The sequence below is a fragment of the Chaetodon auriga genome, chromosome 4 (assembly GCF_051107435.1).
Source record: "Chaetodon auriga isolate fChaAug3 chromosome 4, fChaAug3.hap1, whole genome shotgun sequence".
In the NCBI taxonomy this organism is placed as follows: domain Eukaryota; kingdom Metazoa; phylum Chordata; class Actinopteri; order Chaetodontiformes; family Chaetodontidae; genus Chaetodon; species Chaetodon auriga.
In genome coordinates, this window is record NC_135077.1 from 21,648,052 (window position 1) to 21,672,050 (window position 23,999).

Genomic DNA, 23,999 nt, shown 5'->3' on the forward strand with positions numbered 1-23,999 from the left:
GCTAGCACTTTGCGGTTTGTCCAAAGACACTACCTGTGTGAAAAAGTGGTCTGTGGGTTTTGTGGGTTTGAATTTGTTAGACAGGTTACTGTTATGGGCTACAACTGTAAATCATAATATATTAGTATTTAAGATGATCATATGAATGTATGTATATATTCATTGTATTCTATTAACTAGGCTATTAATAATTATCAGATAAATGTGTAAAGTCAAAGAACAATATATCCCACTAAACTGCTGTGGAGTAGAAGCACAATGTAGCATCCAATGGAAAAATTTGTATGTAAGTTGTAGGAACTTAGTTATGTAAATGAAATTATTTCACCCTCCACTACTGCTCTGGTCAAAGGTCATAAGCCAGCTATTTCGGTTGATATTTGTTCTCTTCACAATGCGTAACTGCTGAGACAGCAGCGAGTAAAGAAAAAAAAATGTCCAATAAGGCTGTAGGAAGTGGGTGTGTCGTGTGGTAGGCGTGCTGTGTCCTGTAGTACTGTGCCTCCGCAGATAGACTAGCAACACTGTAAACTTCAATTCCCATAGTTACCCTCGTTCCGTGCTACGCACAGCACGCCCTAGCAACGTCATGGAAAGAGGAGCCAATAGAAGACGCCTGAGCTTAGAGTAACACGTCACTCTAGCAAAGTGCAGAAGCCGGTTGATAGGGAGATCCCTTCAACGTCGCCTTTCTGTCTTGTATATCCGTCTGCGTTTTTCTCCAAATGCTGTAATTCATTTTGAAAACAACAGACTTTTTAGCTCTTGTTGAGACCTGAGGCCAACCTGATATATAAGGTAAGCATTTGAGTTAATTCTGCTCGAAAATAGGCCGCTCGTTTCTGCTTCCATTCACGAAAGGACAGGAAGTGGGTTAATGCTACATTCCGTTAGCTAACCCAGACAGCTGTACAACGTAGCATTAGCTTGTAGAGGTTTGAGTGACAGAGCAACGTAGAGAGACATTTGCAACGATGATTGTCAGTAAATTTTATTGTTAAATTTCGCGGAAGTAACTTTGTCACCTCGACAACGGTCATATTTGAATGATTTGATTGAGTTAGAAATGTTCACAGATACTAATCTTTACTGATAGGTTTATCAGTGATGATACGTGGCTCGTGGCATATGTTGTATTTAATGGCAATCTAGTCAATGTATGAATTGCTCAAAACAGTGATCCATCCCTACGATCAAAGACAGGTTTCCCTGTAACGTTGCTTTTACACAGAAAGCGAAAGGGAAAACTTTTTTTTTAACACCGGATACCCCCAACATCACCACGAACCCCCTTCATTACATGTGGCCGAGCAAAGGTCACATTTCGCAACAAAAACATTGGACGTGGGGCAACCTTCAGTCATTTTTGTTGTCAAGGTGATGTCTTCAGGTTCAGTCAGTCCACAGTCCAAAACCGAAAGATATTCAGTTTACAATTACAATGACATCAGACCGAGATATCCTCAAAATCCTCACATTCAAGAATTAGGAAGTAGGGATTTTTTGGCGTTTTTGTTGAAAATGTGCTGTACTGAAACGATCAAGCTACAGAGTGGACTGTTTTGTTTGTTTTTTTTTTCAGCAACTGAGACATTAATTGCTTCTTGTCTCAGGCCAGACATTGTTCAGTAAGGTTGCCAACCATGTTCATAATAAACTGATCATTTAAGTCAGGTATCAAGTACAAATGAAGATTTGTCTCATGACAATAAATTCAGGAGATTGGGAGTTTTGATTGTTAGTCAGACAAAACAGGCAATTTAAAGATGTCACATTCGGCTCAGGGACATTGTGATGGATATTTTACAGATGTAAGTTATTTCTTCAGTTAATTGAAGAAAAAAATGGTAGATTAAAATCTACTTAGATAATCAGTAGTTGGAGTCCTGCCTAGTACACTACTGTCTTTCCTACAGAAGTATAGATGATATAGAAACATAGATAGAGTACTGAATTGATCCCCTAAAGGAAATTGGGAATACTGCACACTCTGAAATCTTATGCCTAGCTGACAACAATAGATTGTAGGATTTGCTCTTGTCCTCATTTCAAATGCAACCTGTAACCTCACTAAGTTACTCTTGTATTGCTCAGGGAAAAGTCTCTCAGATAGTGGTGAGAAAGAGGGACAGTATACATTTCCCTGGTGATGCTTTACAAAAGGCGTCATTGATGTCTCACTGACATGCCAACAAAGGTGGAGCCTTAAAATACCACTGAGATTCCACTGCTCTGTTCTCTTCCTCGTCAAAACATGCTGGACAGGTTTCCTGATGAAGTATTTGTGCGTCATGCTTTTGAATATCTGTGACGTATTTTAGCATGTGAGAGAAAGGAGCACCTGTATAAAGAGATTCGCATTAGTTCGTGGAAAGCAGTGACAAGTTGAGACTGCCTGTGTTACCTTAACCAGTTCTTCTGTTGGACTTACAACGTCACTGTTGGGCTCTTTCTCTGCTGAAGCTCTGCAATGGCAACCTACCAGGAGTTCATTCAACAGAACGAGGACAGGGATGGGGTGAGATTCAGCTGGAACCTCTGGCCCTCCAGCCGCCTGGAAGCCACCAGGCTAGTGGTCCCAGTCTCCTGCCTCTTCACACCACTCAAGGAGCGGCCTGACTTGCCACCGGTCCAGTACGAACCAGTTCTGTGCAGTCGGGCCAACTGCAAGGCAGTGCTCAACCCACTATGGTGAGTAAAACAACAGTGCCCTTGCTTACAGATGTGTACCTTTCAGCTGTAAAGCACCAGAAAACAAGGATTTTATTGCATTTGATATCCAGCCTTTATTTAGTCTCATGATATAATTTAATCTTCTTTGTTATATGGGAATACATTGTATTTAACTTTGAAGTGCCAACCATGTTCTTCTTGACAGCTCTTCATTGTCGTATTCCTTAAGTAAATGGGGATTAGAGGAGTGTGGGATTTGAATTTGGTGCTGTGTTTGAATATATTTCAACATCTCAGCATTTGGAAATGCTGAGGTGTTAAAAGTACTAGGTGTGGTACATAAGAACTGCACATACACCACATGTAGCCCACAATCAGCCACAGTCCTGCCAATTGGATGCAAGCCCTAAATTGTTTTGATCCCTCTTTTGCAGTCAAGTTGACTTCAGAGCAAAAATATGGGCATGCAACTTCTGCTTCCAGAGAAACCCAGTAAGTACTGATGTTCACAGCATGATTTAGTTTGACATGAATAACTTATCTTAACCTAATGTGGACAAGCTACATTCCTTTATTACACTGCTTATTCTGGATCTCTCTGTGTCTCTGTAGTTCCCTCCCTCTTATGCAGGCATATCAGAAGTGAACCAACCAGCTGAACTCATGCCACAGTTTTCTACCATTGAGTACATAGTACAGGTAAATACTACATATACTGTATGTCTGCACTCTTGACGTCAGCCCCATGCATGGAGATTGTATATACTAAAGATGTACTGTTCAAAGGTAAATATGAACAGTGTCTGATAACTGCCTCAATAGGGAGACAGCCATCAGTTCTTGGTCTCATCAGTGTGTTCAGTGTCATCCTGCAACACTGACACATCTGGACAATGTAGTACTCTTTGTTATGGATCATTTCCAATGTTCACATAATTAGTGCCAGCTCCTCAGTGTTTGTGGTAATGTGCGTGGAAACAAAGCTTATGATTTCAGGGGAGTGTAACCCTCGTCTCCACCCCCTTTGCAGCGTGGACCCCCGGCCCCTCTGATCTTCCTCTATGTAGTGGACACATGTTTGGAAGAAGAGGACCTCCAGGCCCTCAAGGAGTCCCTGCAGATGTCTCTCAGCCTGCTGCCACCCAACGCCCTGGTGGGCCTCATCACATTCGGACGCATGGTTCAGGTTCACGAGCTCAGCTGCGAGGGGATCGCCAAGAGCTACGTGTTCAGGGGCACCAAGGACCTCTCCTCCAAACAGATCCAAGTGGGTGGGGGCAAGGGCGTGGGGAAACAGATGAATGTGTAAACATAGGAAAATGAATTATAAAGCCTCCTGGAGTACAGTATTTACAAATATTTGAAAGGACAAATGTATGTTTTTACATACCAAATGTGATATTCCAGGACAAGACAAATGTCCCACTGGTAAGGCTGTTGACAAATCAGATTACTAATGGTTAGGTATTTGTTCACAGACTACCATTCAGCTAAGACAATAAAGATGCCGTCTTGTTAAGATGGAACAGAAATAGTGTTTCTTCCTAATTACTTCAAGTATTCTTAATCCCTTTTCTCCCGAGAAATTTGTGATAAACAAAGCAGCAGGCATGCAAACTCTCCCTTTAGCTCATTAATGTTTGTTCTTTTTTTTTTTGTTTGTTCCAGGAGATGCTGGGTTTAATGAAGCCGGCAGCATCAGGCCAACAAGGTCGCCCACAGGCACCTCAGGATCCTGCAGCCACGTGCAGGTGTGGAGGAGCATTAACACACTGAGAAGTTGAAAAAGTCTCAGTCTTCACGATCCTGCGGCAGTTTGCTTTTCCTGTCTAAGGTGTGTTTGCGTTCCTATTCAGGTTCCTGCAGCCTGTGCACAGAGTCGACATGAATCTAACTGACTTGCTGGGCGAGCTCCAGAGAGACCCGTGGCCTGTCCCTCAGGGCAAACGGCCCCTCCGCTCCACTGGTGTTGCACTGTCTGTTGCTGTTGGTTTGCTGGAGGTAAAACACACACACCTGCAGAAACACAGATAATATATGTTAAGTGGATACAAATAATGCCTGACAAACACACACATGCACATGCAGTGACTTGAACTTTAGCCTGTTCGAGCCAGCAGTGCCACATGTAACAATTCAGAAAGGCACAAACTGCCTGATAAGTATCTTCTTCAGGAACAGGGCATGTCCTCTATTAGTTCAAAGGCTGGTTCCTTGTTTGCCTTCTGTCTTCTCTCCTGACCATCATTATCCTCTCCTCTCCTACTGCTAATCTGTGTGGTTATATAACTGATGCAACAGATCATTCCCCCACTGTACTCTCCTTCAGCAGATAGGAGATGAGGCCTGATTAGAATAAATTTGGCTCTTTCAGTGAATCCAGATTCACTGATTTGTCAAGAGGTGTTTCACTTGATGAATGGGCTTTTTTTTATATATATAATGCAAAGAGCTGCAAATGTGGTTAGCATCCATTGTCAGCAGGTTTGTTCATTGAATTGTTCCCCATGAATGGTGAGGGAGTACACTTTGTCCTTTATAAATGAATCACCGTTTACGTAGAACCTGTTATCAAATGGCCTTGTTATATTGAAAGCTCTTTACAGTGGCTGTGTTAATTCGTGGCCTGCTTCCAAATGTCTCAGTGTCTCGAGCTTTCCCAGACTCCTGGACTATGGACTTTGTTGTAAGCATTGGCTGTGATGTTGGACCTTTGCTGACACTTAATCCCTAAAGGCTTTCATTCAGACTTGTTAAACTCTTTATACAGCACATATATTCAGTTTTCCTGGATGTCTGCTTTTGTCATAAAATGTGAAAAACTGCATTGGTAAAATGCAAAATCATAATGGTTTGATTAAAACAGTTCGGGAATGCCTTTCTGTGTTTCAGTTTTGTTTTAATTTCTGATGTGAGACCTACCTACCCATACTCAGTGCTATCAGATCACATTTTTTACTTATCCTAAAAAGGTTTTATTCTGGGTTACTGAGGCTGTGTTTACACAGGTGATCTGAATTCTTTTACTAAGGCAGACTTAACACTCCCCCTAAAGGGCAAAGTGGACTTGTCTGTAAGTGATTATCCACCTTCATAATCCAAAAACAGGCATTCAGCACATGAACAGTACTGAAATATCAATATGGATGTAACCAAGTGCATGCTGTGTATTTTTATATATAACTATTATGGAATATAGTCAAATAACAAGTGCGTGGTGTTAAATTGTACCTTGAGCAGAGGTACTGTACAATGATACTCACACTTCATTTAAACCCAATTCCTCCTTTCTTTATACTCAGGGTACATTCCCCAACACAGGAGCTCGAGTGATGCTGTTCACCGGAGGGCCCCCCACCCAGGGCCCAGGCATGGTGGTGGGAGACGAGCTGAAAACCCCAATCCGCTCCTGGCACGACATCCAGAAAGACAACGCTCGCCATTTGAAGAAAGCCACCAAGGTGAGCGAATGCGTGAGCGCTCTGCAGATCTTGGCATCTGTGACAGTACTTTTCAACGTGCTGAGGTTGTGTTTGCTGACATGAAGTCGTTGTTTTGTCTTTGATCTCACAGTATTATGAAGCCATGGCGAACCGCGCAGCAGTAAATGGCCACAGTATAGATATCTACGCCTGCGCTCTAGACCAGACCGGATTTCTGGAGATGAAGTGTTTATCTAATCTCACTGGGTACGTCAGCGTATCACTGTCTCATCAGTTGAGGGTGTCAGATTATATCAATGTAACTATTAGGACTGTGTGATTCTTAATACATTACAATAATTCCCCTTTTAGGAAAACTGTGATTATCATCAAGTTGTTGTGATGTGTTAACAGGGGGGACATTGGGATGGGAGACTCCTTCAATACCTCCCTGTTCAAGCAGACCTTCCAGAGAGTCTTTAGCAAAGACTACAATGGAGACTTCCGCATGGCCTTCGGAGGCGTCATGGAAGTCAAGGTACAGAATCACAGTGACTGTTTTTTTGGTTTTTGCTTGAGTAAGAGGCACTGATCAGGGATCAGTTAATTAAATGATGAGATTATTCTATTCAGAGCACAGAATAGATTTCTACTTGCTAAACTTGACGTTAGTTGTTGTGCAAGTTGAATTTATGTCGTGTGTCTTTGTGTCTGTATAGACATCAAGGGAGCTGAAGGTTTGCGGGGCCATTGGACCGTGCGTTTCACTCAACTCCAAGGGCTCCTGTGTTTCAGAGAATGTGAGTCCCTGCCCCACATTCAGAGTCCTTCCTTCTCACAGGTGAATTTTCAGTCTCGGAGCTGTTACGTACTGCCATTCATCACAATGCGTTCTCTGTTTTGTGTAGGAGATGGGTGTTGGTGGCACAAGCCAGTGGAAACTGTGCAGTCTCAACCCCTCCACCACCTTGGCCATGTATTTTGAGGTGGTGAATCAGGTAAAAAAGCAAACACTTCCTTGGACCTTATCTTGTAAACTCTGATGGGATTACTGTAGGCTGATGCAAAGTACAGTCGCTAATCACATCAAACAAGTGGATAATTGTGATGAAGCCTTTGTTTAGAAAAAGTCTGGAAACAATGGCTTTTTGTGTATTCGGCCTTGTAGCAAAAGGCCATTTGTTCGGCTCATCGAGTCAGAGAAGGGATTGACAGTTACAGTCTTACTGTCTTGTGTGTTTGTGTGTGTAGCACAATGCACCAGTCCCCCAGGGTGGACGAGGGGTGATCCAGTTTGTAACCCAGTACCAGCACTCCAACACACAGAGGAGGATACGGGTCTCTACCATCGCCAGAAAGTAAGACTCTGGAGTTCTTGTTTTGGTGTGGAAAAGACTGTACCTGTCCACAGTCAATATTCACTCTGTGCACCTGCAAGCATAAGTTGGTGTTAACAATGAGCCTGGCGTGTTGTCAAGAAAGTGACAGGTGGAATCAGTAATAGCCTCACTGGGAACGATATTTACATTCCTGCACTTTGTGGCAACACCTTCAGAGACCTCTGTGCGTCATTCATACCACACCCACACTCAACTTCTCTGTCTCTCTTTCTCTACCAAAGCTGGGCAGATGCACAGTCTCAGATTCAGCACATCGAGTCGTCGTTTGACCAGGAAGCGGCTGCGGTGCTCATGGCCCGTCTGGGAGTCTTCAGAGCTGAGTCGGAGGAGGGACCAGACGTCCTGCGTTGGCTCGACAGGCAGCTCATCCGCCTGGTGAGTGACACACCTGTTTGTGAGAAGAAGAGCAATACATAGTTGGCATTGTTAGAATTGTGCAATATGAAAAGCAGTAAAACGTCATTCTGCAATTGTTCAAGTATGTATTTACGTGTATGATGTAAGGTTTGTTCCATGATGTGTTCGGTGTTTGAACAGTGTTTTGTGTCACTTGGTTTCAGTGTCAGAAGTTCGGCCAGTTCAATAAAGATGATCCTACATCCTTCAAACTGTCAGAGTCTCTGTCGCTCTACCCACAGGTAAATCTGCCTTCTACTGCAAATACATGAATGAGAATCTCCAAAGAATCTTGATGCTTTTCAACAACCATTAGCAGGTTTTTGATTACTGATTATTCATTTGAATAACTTTTTCTTTTCCACCTGCAGTTTATGTTCCACCTGCGGAGGTCGCCCTTCCTGCAGGTGTTCAACAACAGCCCAGATGAATCGTCCTACTACAGGCACCACTTTGTCAGGCAGGACCTGACCCAGTCCCTGATCATGATCCAGCCCATCCTCTACTCGTACTCCTTCTACGGACCACCAGAGGTCAGCCTCACACCCTCCACACCATTATTATCAGTGTTAGAGCAGTATCTGGCCTTTCCTAGAAGCTTCAGGGTGTTTCATATTTTTGGTCCTTGTTGCAAACCGTGTCCTGCATTTATGTATTCTTCACAGCCCGTTCTCCTGGACAGCAGCAGTATCCTGCCAGATCGGATCTTGCTGATGGACACTTTCTTCCAGCTGGTTATCTATCATGGAGAGGTGAGACACCAACTGGGAATTTAAATTGAGGGCAGCTTTTGATTACCCTCTATAAGAGTAATTTAGTTTCAAAAATCTCAATTTCTTTCTAGAGATAATATTACATTTGGTGATATATACAGAATTTCTTATTTCTTTTCCTTTGTATTCCCAGACCATCGCCCAGTGGAGAAAGGCAGGCTACCAGGAAATGGCAGAGTATGAGAACTTCAAACAGCTGCTGCAGGCCCCGCTGGACGACGCCCAGGAGATCCTGCAGACGCGCTTCCCCATGCCGCGCTACGTCGACACAGAGCACGGAGGCTCGCAGGCTCGCTTCCTGCTCTCCAAGGTCAACCCGTCACAGACCCACAACAACCTCTACGCCTGGGGACAGGTACGGTACTTTAAGATAGCTTGAGATACTTGAGAATAGATCATAGAGGGCAAATTCTACAACCTCAGTAGGAATAAACCATGGGTATCAAAACTGAGGAAAATGGCACTAATAAATTCTTCCAGGTTGTCGTCTAGTTTATTGAAGCTAAACGATGCTCGATTTTCAGCACAGTTTCTCTATCATTAAGGCTGCAGATCCATCTAAAGACATCAAATTGAGAGGATTTTCACTCATTTGTCTTCCTCCTCATGCAGCTTCAGTAAGCTGAGGTTATGCACGACCCCCGACAGAACCCTCAGAACCACATATAAGCACAAAACAGTTTGTGAGAGCTTCACAAATTTCTCACTTCTTTCCAAAGTCCAGATCAAGACTTTAAAACCCCAGGATTGTGTGTACCCAGGGTGAAAAACAATCTGTGCTGACAACTCAGAAGATTTAAAGTCAGACTGTCAGCAAACACAGGTCCTGGATTAGGTAACCTCTGATTCTAAGTGGGGAAGATTGGAAACTGAAAACAGCATTAATCCCTTTTTCCCCAAGTCAAGGAAGCACTGAACCATAACCCTCCGTATACAAACACAGCGAATAGATCTCTGATAGTCTGAAAATGAGATTATCAAGAGATCAATGTCTTACATAAGATGATGTTAGCAATAAATGCATTTCATGGGATCATAGTTATGACAGGTAAAGACTGTCCATAAATCACTCAACCACTCTTTTGTCCCCCCCCTTCTGGTGCGTCTGCAGGAGACGGGAGCCCCGATCCTCACCGATGATGTCAGCCTGCAGGTCTTCATGGACCACTTGAAAAAGCTGGCCGTTTCCAGCTCTTCCTAAACGTCTCTGTTCCACCACAAAGCGAGAGGAGGAGCGATCAGACATTCCTGTTCTCATATAGGGATCCATTAACATTTCCCCTGTTGTTGTAAAGGAGCCTAACCCAGGGAGTCTACTGTATGTGTGTGCTTGATTTTACTGTGCCCTTAATTGAGTCACATGTGACATTTCATGCTGCAAGAGGTACATAAGAAGTGGGGAAACACCACATTCCTATTAAGAAAATAAGTGATGTTTGTACTCATTTTCATTAACTTGTTATTTATGAAAAACGGCTCCAGTACATCAGAACCTGACTGTCCTCATGTATTCAACAAATCCTCTATTTTTCTTTTATATTACCTCCGACATGCAGATGATTAGACTAATAATTACATTTTTTTTTGTTTGTCCTATATGTGTATGGAACGCATCACAGGTGGTTGAAGGTGCTGTTTAATAGAATGCTTTCATGTGCTTTGTCTATAGCTAAAGATGGCATGCCTCCATTTTTCTCATGAATAAATTATAATGGGAGCCCTGTTGCTGGTTGAGAGACGTTTACAGGGATAATCAGTCTTCACACTGATGCCTTGTTAATCACAGTTCATTTGACAATGACGAATAAAGATAAAATCCTTCATGGATTATACCTAAAGTGTTTTCCAAGAAAATTCCCTCTGAATAATGAGGATTAATGTTCTGAGGAAGGGACGTCGATCACATCAACTCCACTGAGACTGACTCTGTTTTCAATGACGAACATTCGATTTATTTTTAACTTTACAGGGTGCTCTCTATAGTCCAGTCCTCTCATCCCATCTCGTTCACCATCTGGTATTTTGCACCCAATGACTGCCCAAGTGTCTTCGTAATCAAACTTTAACATATTGTGAGACTGTATACAAGGGACAGTAGTTTGATTTACATCCTGTCTGCGTTTTTAATGCTATCCATATAAAGGTCTGTCAGCAGGAAATGGATTCTGTCTGTGTTGTCTGTCCTCATGCCAACTTGTACCAATGGCCCATTCACAAAGTATTTTTAGGCCGTTGCATTTGTGTCTTCCGCTCTGGATTTTCAGGTGGAAGTCAGGGGTTAGAGGTTAGCAGAGATGCTCAGTTCATACACCAGGCATCTGTTTGGTTTTGTGCAGCAGAAGGAAAGGTCTTACTCTTCCTGTCTAGCATTGGAGATTTGAGTGATTGCATTCCAGTCTCTGTATGTATGTATGTGTGTGTGTGTGTGTGTGTGTGTGTGTGCATGAAAGAAAGTGGTACACAGCATGTTGCTACTACAGCAGGTGACACGTCCTCCATGCAGATTGGAAGCGTCACTCTCCCTAAACAATTGTCTTTTTTCATTCACTTTGACTGTACATAAAGCCCACACAGCACGCAATCCCAATCATAAAACCACTCACACACCATCTACTGTCTGTACTACTGTAAGCTGATTTCAGAGCACCCAGACAGTATGATTTCGAGGATCAGTGAACGGCAGATTATGAAGACTAATCCTTAAGGGCTATCTGTTTAGAGGCAAATTCGACTCTTAGCAGCTTTAAGCGGAAGTTGCCACTGAAATACAAATGAAGTCTGTGTCCATCAAGAGCTTAGGCCTTACAGTGTTGCACTCCAAAGCCACATATGCTCCAAAGGTATTCAAGGCCAAATGAAAGATGCAACGCAACGGCTCTTAATCTCTTTTGACATGGATACTCTTGCAGAATGCCAAAAGCTCCTTTTAGGTCCATGCATTTTTAAGTTAAGGGTAGCGCAGCCACGTGTGATCTGATGCCATACTGTACATGGATATGAAATGATGTCATAAAGAGAAAATAATCATGTCATTTTAATCTGTGTCTATATGCTTGGCCATCTCGACGCATGCAAAGGCAGCAGCTGTGCATGTTCAGTGATGTTCAGAGGAACAAAAGAACATTAAAAATTCTCTCAGCCCACAGTTCTTTTTTTTCTTTTTTGTCTTCAGTGATCATTCATGATGCTCATGTCCATGTGATTCCCAGGCTTAGGCAAAGCTGTAAGGAAATGTGTTGTCTTATTATCTCCTATCAAATCCAAACGGATCAGTTCAGCCAGAGAAATCCATTTTGGCCTCTGTCCCAGATAACTTACATAAGATTCTATATAGAATATGTCATAGCATGTTTATATAACTCTGACTGACACAGTACTGTAGTCAGATGAAGTGTACCATACATAGTAGTGTTCTGTTCCTCTCAGTGATTTAGATTATAGGCGCTAAAACCTACATCTGAATATATAATAAATATGTCTGTCCGAATGCATGTAAAATGTTTTAATACCAAATCAGGTAGTGGCCATAAGCACGAGGTCACCCCAATATGAAGTTCTTCTTAGAATTTAATGCATTTAAAATGTGCAGAAAAGACATGAATAGATAACTTTTTAAAGAAAATATAATAGAGTTAGTATTGAAACCGAGAAAAAAAGAGGGAAATTGTATAGTACAAAATCCCTTAAGCAACAGATGTTGAACAAGCAAGTTAAGAAACTTGTGTTTCAAGTTTCAAAAGAACAGAACACACCCGCAGATCTCTGGGGAAGAACACAGTGATCTGACTCAAACTGTCAACTACTGTTATCATCCAATTAATTTTAAGACTGTGACCCTCTCTGAAGAGCAGCCAATGTGTCCACAACGTGTCAGCTACGACGTGGAGCACTGACAACTCACAGCATGGTGAGAAAGAGACATAAAAGAATGAGCAAATACGTTGAGCTGTTGAAGCGAATAACTATGGCAACCTCTTGATTAAATTCAATACAAATACCAAATAAGGATCTGACACACCACATGATAGCACGTACTAAAACATAACAGTGTAACAGCAGAATAATTAGTGAAGATTCTTCAGTCAGCAAACGGTCACAGTACTGTCAGCTACATTACCTTAGCGAATAAGCTACAGGTGGTACCAGACCAGTTAGGCTGTAACAGCAAAATCCAGTTATGTACTAAATTGAGCAAGTGTTAGAAATCAAAAATCATGATTGTGAGTTTTTTGGACCAGCTCTATCCTGGGATTCCCCCTTAAGGGGAGGGAGGCGGTGGGAGAAAGGAGAATGATGGAGGTCCCTGATGGGGAACATGTTCCACCTCATGCAGGACTCTCTGACCAAACCGTGCGGCTCCTCCAGTGACAGGCTGCAGAGATACTGCAGCTCCTTCCTTTCTGCAGCTGTCAGACTTGACGACCAACTCAGCTCCCAGGAGACCACACACACCAAAACTGGCAAATTGACTCAGCACCATGTCAGCGTATATTAAACTGGGGAATACCAATATTTCCTATGTGCAATAATACAAACTCAACCACCGTCTATTTTACTTATCATATTGTTTTACTTGTTTATCATCTCTTGCATTTTGATGTTTCTTACCATTACAATATCCCCTTTGCTGCTGTAACACTGTAAATTTCCCTGCTGTGGGATTAATAAAGGATTATCTTATTGTATCTCTTATCTCAAATTGCTTTTGAATTTAAGTTTTCATTTGTAAGTGAAAGATTTTTGTTGTTTCGGCTGAAGTTACATAGACTCACTGTAAACCTGCAATAACAGATTGCTTTGGCTACTTTGGGACAGCGGAAACCACCTGATAATACATCAGTGTTAGGCAAACAAGTTGACCGCATCACTTTAGGATCATACGGCTGCCACAATGGGAGGCAGAGAGAAAAGCTGGCTGTCATATTGTTTAAATATTGGGGCACATGGGCACACATCTGTCAGTCGTTGCTCACATTTCACATGAAAGGTGACAGAACTAGTCAAGTTGTATCAATAATGAAAAATGTGAGATTGACAGTTCAAATCCTGGCTCCCGTCTCACCTTTGCACAGCTGGCCAATCACAGCATGAAGTAGGTGAATGTTGGATTGTTGGTTGTGAAAAGCAACTCAAAGGGCTGAACAGAGTCCCCCATAATCTGAGGTCAGAGAGGTGTGGGAGGAAGGGGCTTCTGAAGCTAAACGACCATCCAACAAGAAGTCCTGAAGAAGCACTCTGGCCACTTGAGTCAAATTCACTCTGTTACTTCTGTTTTGGTCTGTTGAGAGTGTCTGTCGTCTGTTAGGAGCAGGGCAGGTGGCATACAGAGAGCTTTTAAAGATGGGTCTCTGATAACAGCAGGCTATTGCCTATAATTATTAGCCTGGTCATGGTCATGTCCTTTAAGTGCCAGAAGCTATTTGGTGGAGATCTTAATGTCAAAATAAAGTCACTGTGAAACATTGAGTCAAGATTCTTAGCCAGAGGTGGAGAGTTTAGAGACATCCTGTAGTCTCAGTCCATTACAGCTCATCAATAACTGACCCAAAGAGACTAAACCAAGACTGTGACCTTAGAATAAAATGATCATGATTGTACCTGTAGAGCAGCACTGAGGTCCTCTGAGCACCGAGGTTTCCTGCATTCAAGTCTACCTTTAATCATTTCAGCTTGTTTACCTGCGAGGCTCTTCAGACAACAGTATTCTGAGATTTTGTCTAAAGAGCAGCAACATGTGAATCTCTCTCTAAAACTCATCCAATTCACACAAATAGACTGAGATTGATATTTCCTCTATCCCTGTGTTGTGTGTGCTGTGTACATATAGCACAAGTGCCTCTTCTGATAGGCAGCAAACTGAATTATCCTCCTGCGAAAGGCTTTCAGGACGTGTGAACAGTCATCCCTCCACACTGCACTGAAGGAGTTTCAATGTGTTAACTTGAGAGCAGAGATTAACTTATTAACTTTGTTATTGCCACAAACTCAGGAGACAGCCTATCAGCATCCACACGGACGTCATAAGCAGTGTTTACCAGACTGCAGCCAAGTGTTCTGACTTCCAATACACTGCTGATATTCAGTGAGACTCTTGCCAGCCATGGGCACGAACCACTGGGTGATTTAAGGACTCGGCACTTAGTGAGGCGTTCAGATGTGTAGAGGGCTTTACTCACGACCATTTCAAAGCACTTCATCAAATTCCATCTGCTATTTGAAGCTGGAGATTTACTCCTGTGTAATTGCAACAGCAAATGTGCCCCTCACCTCCTGATCACCTTAACGTACAAGACCATGCCGAGGTGGTAATTACCTACAGTATCACCAGCAGCTAGTTCAACAGTATTTGGGACACTTTGGCGGAGAGCCTTGGCCTGATTTGTCAGTTTTCCGAGTCATGTTGAAGTGCGGCTTAGCCTCCGGGGCTGAACATGAAGGCATGCTGCTGAGGTAACAGAGATGTCAGGCCTATCTGGCCTCATTTACTCCAAGGTTTTAAGCACTGTTTGCACAGAGGCTCAAACGCTTTGTATTTTTAGCTCATTCTCACGCAGACGAATCACAGTCCTCATGGGAAACGTCTTTGAAATGCCAACTTCTGTGTTGTGTGTGCTGCAGCATAGTTCAGAGTAGGAGACACTGACTGCTGTGAAGTCATGTGTGCTTCTCACAGTGGGCAGAGCTCAACAGATCACCATCAGTCTGGTCAGCAGCAGCAGCAGCAGCTCATCATCCTCTCTATGACCTCGCTCTGAACAAGAGAGCACAAATCAGCTTCTCTGAAAACACAAACAATTCTCAGAAGCAAAGCCAAGGACTAATGAAAAAACTTCAACCGCTGTGAGGAATTTAACGAGCAACAGTTCTTCCATTTGATTACCTCTCATTTATTTTATTTTCTATGATAGATGGGTTTTATTAAGCACATTGTGCATAACTGAGAATCATCAAAGTGTCACATATAATGTTTTAATTCACTACAGCTGACTGTTACTTTGTCAGCTCTGGGAGAACAGATGGAAATGAGCTCTTTGCTACATCTGGTGTCGTAAATGTATTGTGAATTGTCCCTGTTAAATAAACAATAGCAATAATAGTCTTACTTAGGAAAAAAAAATATTGTACAAACTCAGAGTGACATTTTCCACATTCAAAGTCAGTCGAGAGTCGAGTAGTTTGTGCAGTACACACACACTGCGCCCTTCGTTCCATGCCTCAGGCTATTTAGAATAGGCCTATATTCAAAGACATATGGATTGATCAGTACTGGCCTAGATCAATAATCTTTAAAGGAGCCTTAAATTCCTTCAATGTGTCCTCCACTGATTTAGCATTACACTCCTGTAAAACAGTCAGACTCAAAAGAGCTTTGAAAAATTACCCACATCTGAACTCAATCACTGTCATTTTGGATCATTTGAGGTGTGTCTGTTAACGTATCAGGTGAAATGAGGGGCGGGCTACAGAGTTTGGTAAGATCACTTCTTTCTAACTTTCTAACCCCCAGATTTTTTTTTTTTTTTTTTTTTTAAATCCAAACTTGGAGCCCATGAATGTATTAGAGGAACTCTCTTAATGCATCCTTACTTCAGACCCAACTGATGTTGCATTTTAGCTACTTCCCCTGAGGCAATTTATCAGACTTCACACAGCTCCCTCTGGGGCCACAAAAGCCTTTCTACAACTTTTTTCACACACACAGTCGTGCTCCCCAAGAGCTGAAAACAGACTTTGATATGTGAAATCGGTGGAATTTCCTCTTAACAGCTCTGGAATAATATTAGTTAGTTAACCAACATTTACAAACTACATTTAAAGGACCAGTGTGTAGGATTTAGTGGCATCTGGTGGTGAGGTTGCACATTGCAACCAACTGAAACTGAAACCAACTCTATCAATGAAAACATACTAATGAACATTACATTACATTCCTGCCATATTCTGCCAATAGGTCCACCTCACACAAGATCTTGTTTTCATGAGAGGCCGGAGCATGAGATCATAGACAAATAGAAATTGGCAACACACAATGTACATTCAAAATAGACATTATTTCTACATGACAGAATGGACTAAAATAACAAGAAAGAGCTTTAGCCTATTTGTCCAGCAAGTTCGTAAACGTCAGGTTATCGCAGCCTCTTTTTTTTGTTTTAGAAAGTCTGTACAGAAAACTTGATGTAAACATACTGACTTTATTAAAAGTGCTGGAATAGGTCTGCAACTGAATCATCATCTGTGCGCAAAGGTCTTACATTCAGAAACCGTGCCGTTGAATGTGGCTGCAGATACTGTCAAAGCTTTGCTGTTGTTTTGATTTTGATTCGGTAACTTTTCTCTTCCATATTTCCAGGCTGATAATCGCCCCGCAGTTGTGGGCGATGGAGGGAGGAGGGAGGCATTGAGAGGGAGACAGAGAGGGGGAGAGAGTGGGTGAGAGAGAGCGCATCATAAGAAAATCCCACACTAGATGCGAGCGCGCGTCAAATCCTTTGACAACGTGACGTCCTATAGGCTGGGCGCTCGTGGGGCCCCGCGTGTGAAAGAGGACAAAAAGTCCAGTGACGGAAATGTGACACTTTGGCACACAGCTGCGCTCAGTGCGGGGACGCTGCTGGTAATCTGCGCATCAATGGAGACGTTTGGGAACAGCAGAGCGCCGAACGGGACCCGTACCTCACCAGGTGTGTTTGGAAATTAGCCGGCGCTCGCGCATCTCCTCCACCTGGCACCCATGAACTTTTCGGTCCTCCGCGCGCTTCTGCACCCTCCTCGCGGACAATGAAGACGTCTCGCAGATGCAGGACCCTTCTGTCGGTTAGCTTGAACTTCTTCGCCCTGTTTTTCTCCATCACCGCGTTTATAACCACTTACTGGTGCGTGGGGACGCAGAGGGTCCCCAAGCCCAAGTGCAGCAAGCTGCGGACACACCAGTGCATAGACTACGGAGTGAACGAGACGGACCCCAACAAGGTGGTCTACAGCTGGGAGACCGGGGACGACAGGTTCCTGTTCCGACAGTTCCACACCGGCATCTGGTTCTCATGCGAGGAGAATATCCACGATGAAAGTAAGAGGAGTGTGTGTGTGTGTGTGTGTGTGTGTGTGTGTGTGTGTGTGTGTGTGTGTGTGTGTGTGCAGGAATGTAACTGAGGACATCTTCTCATGTATCCTATAGATTACTTATGTTCAAATTTGAGGTCATAGGCGCACTTCAATTTCACAATGTCATTCCCTTCCTGTGAAAATCATCTATCTGCAAATTAGGTGACTTTGAATGTGAATGTTTCTGATTAACTGATTAGGTTCCTTTGTGTTTTGAGAAAATTCCCCGTTTTTCAGCTAAGTAAACTATTTAAAATCCTCTTGGATCAGCTGGAAAATGCATCGTCACAAAGCTGAAAACAGGCTGTTTTTCTGAGCTCATGAAAAGTTGACTTGTTAGAGATACGTGGTTCTCACGGGACAGCAACACTACAAAATGATGATCTTCTAGAAAATGATGCACTGCTGTAGATTAAACTACCCAACAGTCTATAAAGCAGTTAAATGGAGCTCAGCCTTCGACATCTACAGCAGCAAAATGCAGCACACACATTAACTCAGCAGTGATATTAATCCAGAAACATCACATTTAATAGAAAAACACTGACAGAGAGCATTTTACTACACCATGAGTACTTTTACTTTTCATACATTGATACATTTGCATTTTATTGGCAGCAGTTTAACTTCTAGTGGAGTATTTCCTCAGTGTGGTATTGATGCTTTTACTTAAGTAAAGGACTGAAATACGTCTTCCACCACTGGTGTGTTGTGTGTGCATGTGTGTGTGGCTGCTGAGCTAGTTTAACTTTCCACCTCACCATTAGACACAATGAAGTGATGCTCAATGAGGCATCTCACTGCTTATATTCATGTGGTCAGTGCAGTGATATATGCTGCTGAGATGTTTTAACTTTTAAATGACTGTTATTGGAGAGACTTAATGAAATTCCTTTTTTATTATCTAAGATGCCATTTTTCACTCGTTTCGCTCCTTACATTTCCCCGTCTTTTGTTACAGAATAGATCATCATTGCCATAATCATCATCACACTTTACTTAAACAGACAGCCAGCTGTCGTCTGATCCTACAACCACTCACAATCCAAAACGCAACATACGACAAACAGCCATTCATCTTTCAAAGTCTCTCATTTGTTGTAATGGAACACTCAGTTCAAATGGAGATTAGTCTCTCTTTGAGTTATTCCATGTCATGAGTATCTCAGGATAACCAACCCTCCATTAATATCAGTCTACTTAGCAAATTGCAGAGATCTGCTAAAATTGCTTTATCTGGTTTTATCTGGCATGAAACACAGAGCCAACAGCAGCATGTGGGAGCTTCATTGTGAAGTAAAAAAGGGGGTCTGTCACACTGGAATATGGTCATTTAAAAACAAGGGACTTAAAGGGAACGATGAGTTCCACAGGTAACGTGAGCCATGGTCATGGAGAGTTCAGGTCGAAGGTGTAATCAGGCCAGATTAGTCCTCTCTGGTTAGTTCACTGCAACTTGACCATTGTTCCTCCGTTCAAAACTCTGTTAAACACCACTCTGACTACAGCTGTGTTATCTGTGCTCGTAATACATATTTTTATGATGCACAGGACTACAAATGAGACACGCATTGAGATTATTCAAGAAGGAATTGCTAGCACATGTCTATCTCATCAAGGGGCTGTGTGATGGAGGGGGGGCTGAGACAGCTTGAGTTAATAAGGATTATGTAACAGGGGCCTTGATGAGTTTTTCCTCAAAACAGCTGTTGCCACCCTTCCTCTACCTGATTAAACTGTTCCACTTACAACAAATCCAGCGACACGCTCCGCTTGACAGATGACAGAGGGAAGACATCACATCTGCAAGAATGTGACGTGTCCGGGGTCATTTTTGATATCCTGTTTGTTCATCTGACGCAAGCTCTCATTACGTCTCACGGTGTGTTCAAGGTTTGACCGGCGTCTGTTATTCCGGTGCATCTTTTGGTGTCAGATTAATATCTCTATTCTGATTTATCATTGTAATTCTATGCAAAGTACCTGTAATTCAATAGGACAAGAAGCAGATGTTGAGCAGGCTTTGCCACACGGCAGCTGGTGACACTAAATCAGAAGCCCAAAAAGCTGCGTTTCTGACACATCTGCCTCTTATCCAACATTCTGTTTATTCATTTCTGATGAACTCTGCATTTGGTGTTGCTGTGTGCACATCGGTCAGGAGGTCATCCTCTCTACTGTGTGAAACACACCTGCACAGAAATTGGGAATTAAACACAGATTAGGATTTGGACTAAGGCCAGTATCTGTGCAGTACTAAGAGAATTTTTTTATTCAGTTTTGTTTGCTAATCCCAAACCAGCCCCCTCTGACCTTGCCTTCTTCCAAACTCTTCCACACTCATATTACTTATGATTATAAAAGAGTGAATTCACCATGAAGTATTGGTTAAAGATGCCACTGCGGCCCTGATGTGCTAAATCATGACAATTTGCTGTGTTTGTGCTGTAGGTGAGAGATGCCGAAGCTTCATCGACCTGGCCCCTGCATCAGAGAAAGGTGAGTGTCCATTGATCATCATCAGGAGGGTCCGACTCCCACCATGAGCAAATGTTCCTCAGCAGTCCCACTGAGGACACTCATGAGACGGTTAAGACTTTTCTCCCCACAATATGGAAATCTAGAGTTAAATATTCACAGGAAACATGACATGATCAGTGCTGGTATTGCAAACTGCTTTCTAATGCAATTCTGTCTAAGTCATTGTGCTTGAGGCCTGGTTTGAAAGAGGCTGCAGTGCTGTAAATCAGGTTTGTTGTGTTATCAAGACATCCTTTGGGAAATTGCCTTCAAAATCTTAGATGATTATTTCGAAAACAAGAGTACATTACAGTCTGCAAAGCCAGAACTAAAACTTTAGAGCCGACACTGATATGAATTATCCATTTTTGTGGCTGTACAATGTGAAATGTTAGGAATAAGTTTTATCCACTCAGCTATAGAGGACGACTGTTAGCCTGTACTGTAAATACTAAAAGTACACAGAGTCATGTTTGGTTTGCAGTGCACAGATGCAGCCACACACATCTGGTGTTTTCACTTTTTAGGGTTTTCAGCTGTGTTGACACTGTTATTTGAGAAATGCCTACTTCCTGTCACTCTGTGAAGAGGCTGAATAGCAAGAAACACTTCAGTTGAGATGCAATTACGCTCGGCTTGATTCACAAGCTGACAGCTGAGTGAGATTCGGCGTGGACTGCTTTAACATCAGCTGAAACTCAACATCTTACCCGTTGGTCATGTTAACATCAGCCTCGACTAGCTGCCCGAGGAACCACTGAGATTACATCTAAATCATCCACTGATATAAAAAACAATGATTCAAGTGGACTGCAGTACCTTTAAAAGCACACGAAGCAGCTGCACACTGCACTAAAGCTGACTGTGCAGTTATTGTTGTATACTGTACATTACAGCCCACTGTGAGGTGAAACGTTAATATTCGATTTGATGTCGTCATTTTGCAGGGATGCTGTGGCTGTCGCTGGTTTCTGAGATGCTGTACATTGTTCTGCTGGTGGTGGGCTTCAGCCTCATGTGTTTAGAGCTGGTCCACTCCAGCAACGTCATCGATGGACTCAAGCTCAACGCCTTCGCTGCCGTCTTCACTGTGCTCTCAGGTATAGTCTAACTGTATTTGTTATAAACTGAAGCGCTGGGAGTGTTTGTTTTTCTTGCCTCTGATGCTCCATAGTCAAGTGTTTGTGAATCCAGCATCTGCACCGTGTTGTGGTGAGAAGGACATGATGGCGGGGGGAAATGTCTGAATGAAGTGAGCAGTCAAGAAAAGAGGCTCGCTCTCACTGAACGGCATTCTGTCACAAGATTGTCCTTTTATTTTCTTTTTTCCTGCAAGTAACCACATATATTATTTCAGGTCTTCTTGGCATGGTGGCCCATGTGATGTACACGCAGGTCTTCCAGGTCACCGTCAGCCTCGGCCCACCTGATTGGAGGCCCTACAACTGGGACTACGGCTGGTCTTTCTGGTATGGCTCCACAGTCACAGCAGAACTGAAAGATCATATTTTTGCTCACCAATGTCAGATGAAGTGCAGCCATAGAAATAAAGTTAAGACAACTCACCCTTTAGGACACCAGATGAGGCGTTCCATTCTGCGTGTAGCAGCCCCAAATAGTCGGCTGTAGCTTTGCTCTCACCTCTCCCCAGCATCACTGTCTCTAATGAAAAAAGCCCAAAGCTCTCATGTTATGGGAGGATTAGGCTTTGGTGTCCAAAGCCCCAATACAGGCGCGATTGGAATTGCATAAGGGGATAATATTTCACTCCTTTACAATATGCACAGTATGCTGAAAATTCCTCTTAGAGGCTAAACAATTCTTGACCTTTTGTGGGCATTAACCAACCTGCATGAAAAGTACATGAGACACAGATTTGAATGCCTCATCTCACATGTGGCCCGGCAAGCTTGAGAGGAGCAGAAGGACTTAAAGTGATTGACACTAATCTCAGCAAACAAAAATATTGAGGGGAAAAAAATGTCACAATTTGGATTGTGTCCCTACACGGACGCTCATCGTTTTTTTTTTTTTTTTTTTTTTATCACAAAAGCCAACAGCAGAGTCGCCACGTGCTGAACTGCAAAGTGAATTTCTCTGGGGTTTTCTTTCTGTCTCCCATCAGCATGGCTTGGGCGTCCTTCACCTGCTGCATGGGTGCGTCAGTGACCACCCTCAACTCCTACACGAAGACCGTCATCGAGTTCAGGCACAAGCGCAAGACCTTCGAGCAGAGCATCCGCGAGGAGCACGCACGGGAGGCTTTCGGATACTTCCGGGAACGCTCTGTGCACTCCATCTCCAAATCTGTGGAGGTTTATTCCAGCCAGACCCCAAAAAGTGGCAGGAAAACTCCCATACCTGCTGACTCTCTGGACCTGAGTGACATTGCAGCGTCTTTGGGGGAAGAACAGTGCTGAACCGAACAGGACGGGACAGCAGGTGGTGGCATTTCTGCAACTTGACGGAGGAGGCCCTGGTGTCCGTATCCGTCTGTCTGTGTCCAGTACGAGACGAACACCTAACAGGATATCGGGCTCCATCTTTAGCTCCATCTGATACATTTTAACACTGCCTTAATTGTGGTGTGTTGCTGGCATTCATGTCATGAAGCTCCGAGTCACACAGGAGCTTCAAACTAGCTGATAACTGGAAAAAATGGACAACCTCACGGATGATGGTGTTTTCTCTGTTTGTGTAACCCACCACAATGTAGATTTAAAAGAAACTGTTCAGTGTACCCATAGAAATAGAGTGAGGGTCTCTCAGATGCTAATAGCCTTATTAAACAAGTTTTAATCAATCAAAAATCAATGCAAAGAGAGGGTGACAGCTTAACTGGTTTTCATTAATTGTTAAATAAAGCCACATATTCTTCCTGCAAATGACGTGCCTGCATATGTAAATTGTAAATACGTTTTGGAATGTAGGTGGGCAGTATTTTTGTACATAGGATGGTTTTGGAAATGATCTTTTTTCTGTTGGATGTTCATGATCAGTTACTTTTATTGTCTCAAGAAGCCCAAATGAGAATTTGCAACACACTTTTCATTAAAACAGTGTGAACCAAGTCAGGAAAAAGTGACAGAGAAACTTAGAAGACAGACCGACATGAAAGTTAATGAATACTTATAACGGCATGATAGGAATGCTCAGCAGTCAGTGTAGTGTCACACTTTTCCAGTACATTATGTCATTTTTATTTGATGTTTCTGCTTTAACTGGAGGAAAATGCTGTGAAGATGTGTCTTTTCAGAGTGTTTAAGACAAATATGCTGGATATTAAAGCCCCCCTCCATTCAAAAATGTGTTTTCCATTCTTCCTCTCACAGCAATTAAGCTTTATGAGTAGCGGCAAGTGCCTTGAGGATGTTCTTTGCCCTGCCCTGCCCGGCTTCTGCCTTATTGTCTGATGGGTGGATTTTTGTACCTGCAGCCTGAGTGGAAGACTGCAGCCATGACTGGAAACAAAATCCTCAAACTTAGAAAGAAAAAATGATTTGGTTTATTTTTTACAGTCATTCTGTGGTAGAAGTCAAGGCCTGATCTGTGGCATTGTACGCATAATCCCAACAGAGGGCAGTGTTGTCCTAACAGACCATGTTTGCAAAATTACACTCAGCTACAATGTCAACACTGGCTTATTATTGGTATGATTTTGGTTTCAAAAGAAATTTCTTACATGGTAATGTAATGCAGGGGACAGTGCT

The 23,999-nt window shown here is 42.8% G+C and overlaps 2 protein-coding genes across 3 annotated transcripts; both read left to right on the forward strand.

Moving 5' to 3' along the window:
* Positions 1-634: 634 nt before the first annotated feature.
* On the forward strand, positions 635-10,389 carry sec23b (SEC23 homolog B, coat complex II component). Of its 2 annotated transcripts, XM_076728069.1 has the most exons (19): positions 635-798; positions 2,464-2,691; positions 3,108-3,165; positions 3,286-3,372; positions 3,704-3,940; positions 4,342-4,424; positions 4,530-4,674; positions 5,976-6,134; positions 6,247-6,362; positions 6,510-6,633; positions 6,815-6,895; positions 7,004-7,093; positions 7,347-7,453; positions 7,717-7,870; positions 8,056-8,133; positions 8,263-8,424; positions 8,557-8,643; positions 8,798-9,019; positions 9,776-10,389. In XM_076728069.1, the coding sequence occupies exons 2-19, from the start codon at positions 2,471-2,473 to the stop codon at positions 9,863-9,865; spliced, it is 2,301 nt and encodes a 766-aa protein (XP_076584184.1). In that variant the 5' UTR covers positions 635-798; positions 2,464-2,470; the 3' UTR covers positions 9,866-10,389. The 2 variants fall into 2 exon arrangements, with proteins under 2 accessions (XP_076584184.1, XP_076584186.1); XM_076728071.1 differs by lacking the exon at positions 635-798 and having other exon boundaries at positions 2,365-2,691.
* A 6,727-nt stretch (positions 10,390-17,116) lies between these two features.
* Positions 17,117-23,595, forward strand: LOC143319547 (germ cell-specific gene 1-like protein). Its single transcript, XM_076728613.1, has 5 exons — positions 17,117-17,734; positions 20,221-20,268; positions 21,237-21,389; positions 21,647-21,758; positions 22,415-23,595. The coding sequence occupies exons 1-5, from the start codon at positions 17,446-17,448 to the stop codon at positions 22,707-22,709; spliced, it is 897 nt and encodes a 298-aa protein (XP_076584728.1). The 5' UTR covers positions 17,117-17,445; the 3' UTR covers positions 22,710-23,595.
* The last annotated feature ends 404 nt before the right edge of the window (positions 23,596-23,999 follow it).

Coding starts and splice junctions, on each gene's coding strand:
- sec23b (XM_076728069.1), top strand. CDS start 2,471: ATGGCAACCTACCAGGAGTTCATTCAACAGAACGAGGACAGGGATGGG. Junction 4,425..4,529: donor GATCCTGCAGCCACGTGCAG/GTGTGGAGGAGC, acceptor GTTCCTATTCAG/GTTCCTGCAGCCTGTGCACA. Junction 9,020..9,775: donor ACCTCTACGCCTGGGGACAG/GTACGGTACTTT, acceptor GTGCGTCTGCAG/GAGACGGGAGCCCCGATCCT.
- LOC143319547 (XM_076728613.1), top strand. CDS start 17,446: ATGAAGACGTCTCGCAGATGCAGGACCCTTCTGTCGGTTAGCTTGAAC. Junction 17,735..20,220: donor GGAGAATATCCACGATGAAA/GTAAGAGGAGTG, acceptor TTTGTGCTGTAG/GTGAGAGATGCCGAAGCTTC. Junction 21,390..21,646: donor CGTCTTCACTGTGCTCTCAG/GTATAGTCTAAC, acceptor ATATTATTTCAG/GTCTTCTTGGCATGGTGGCC.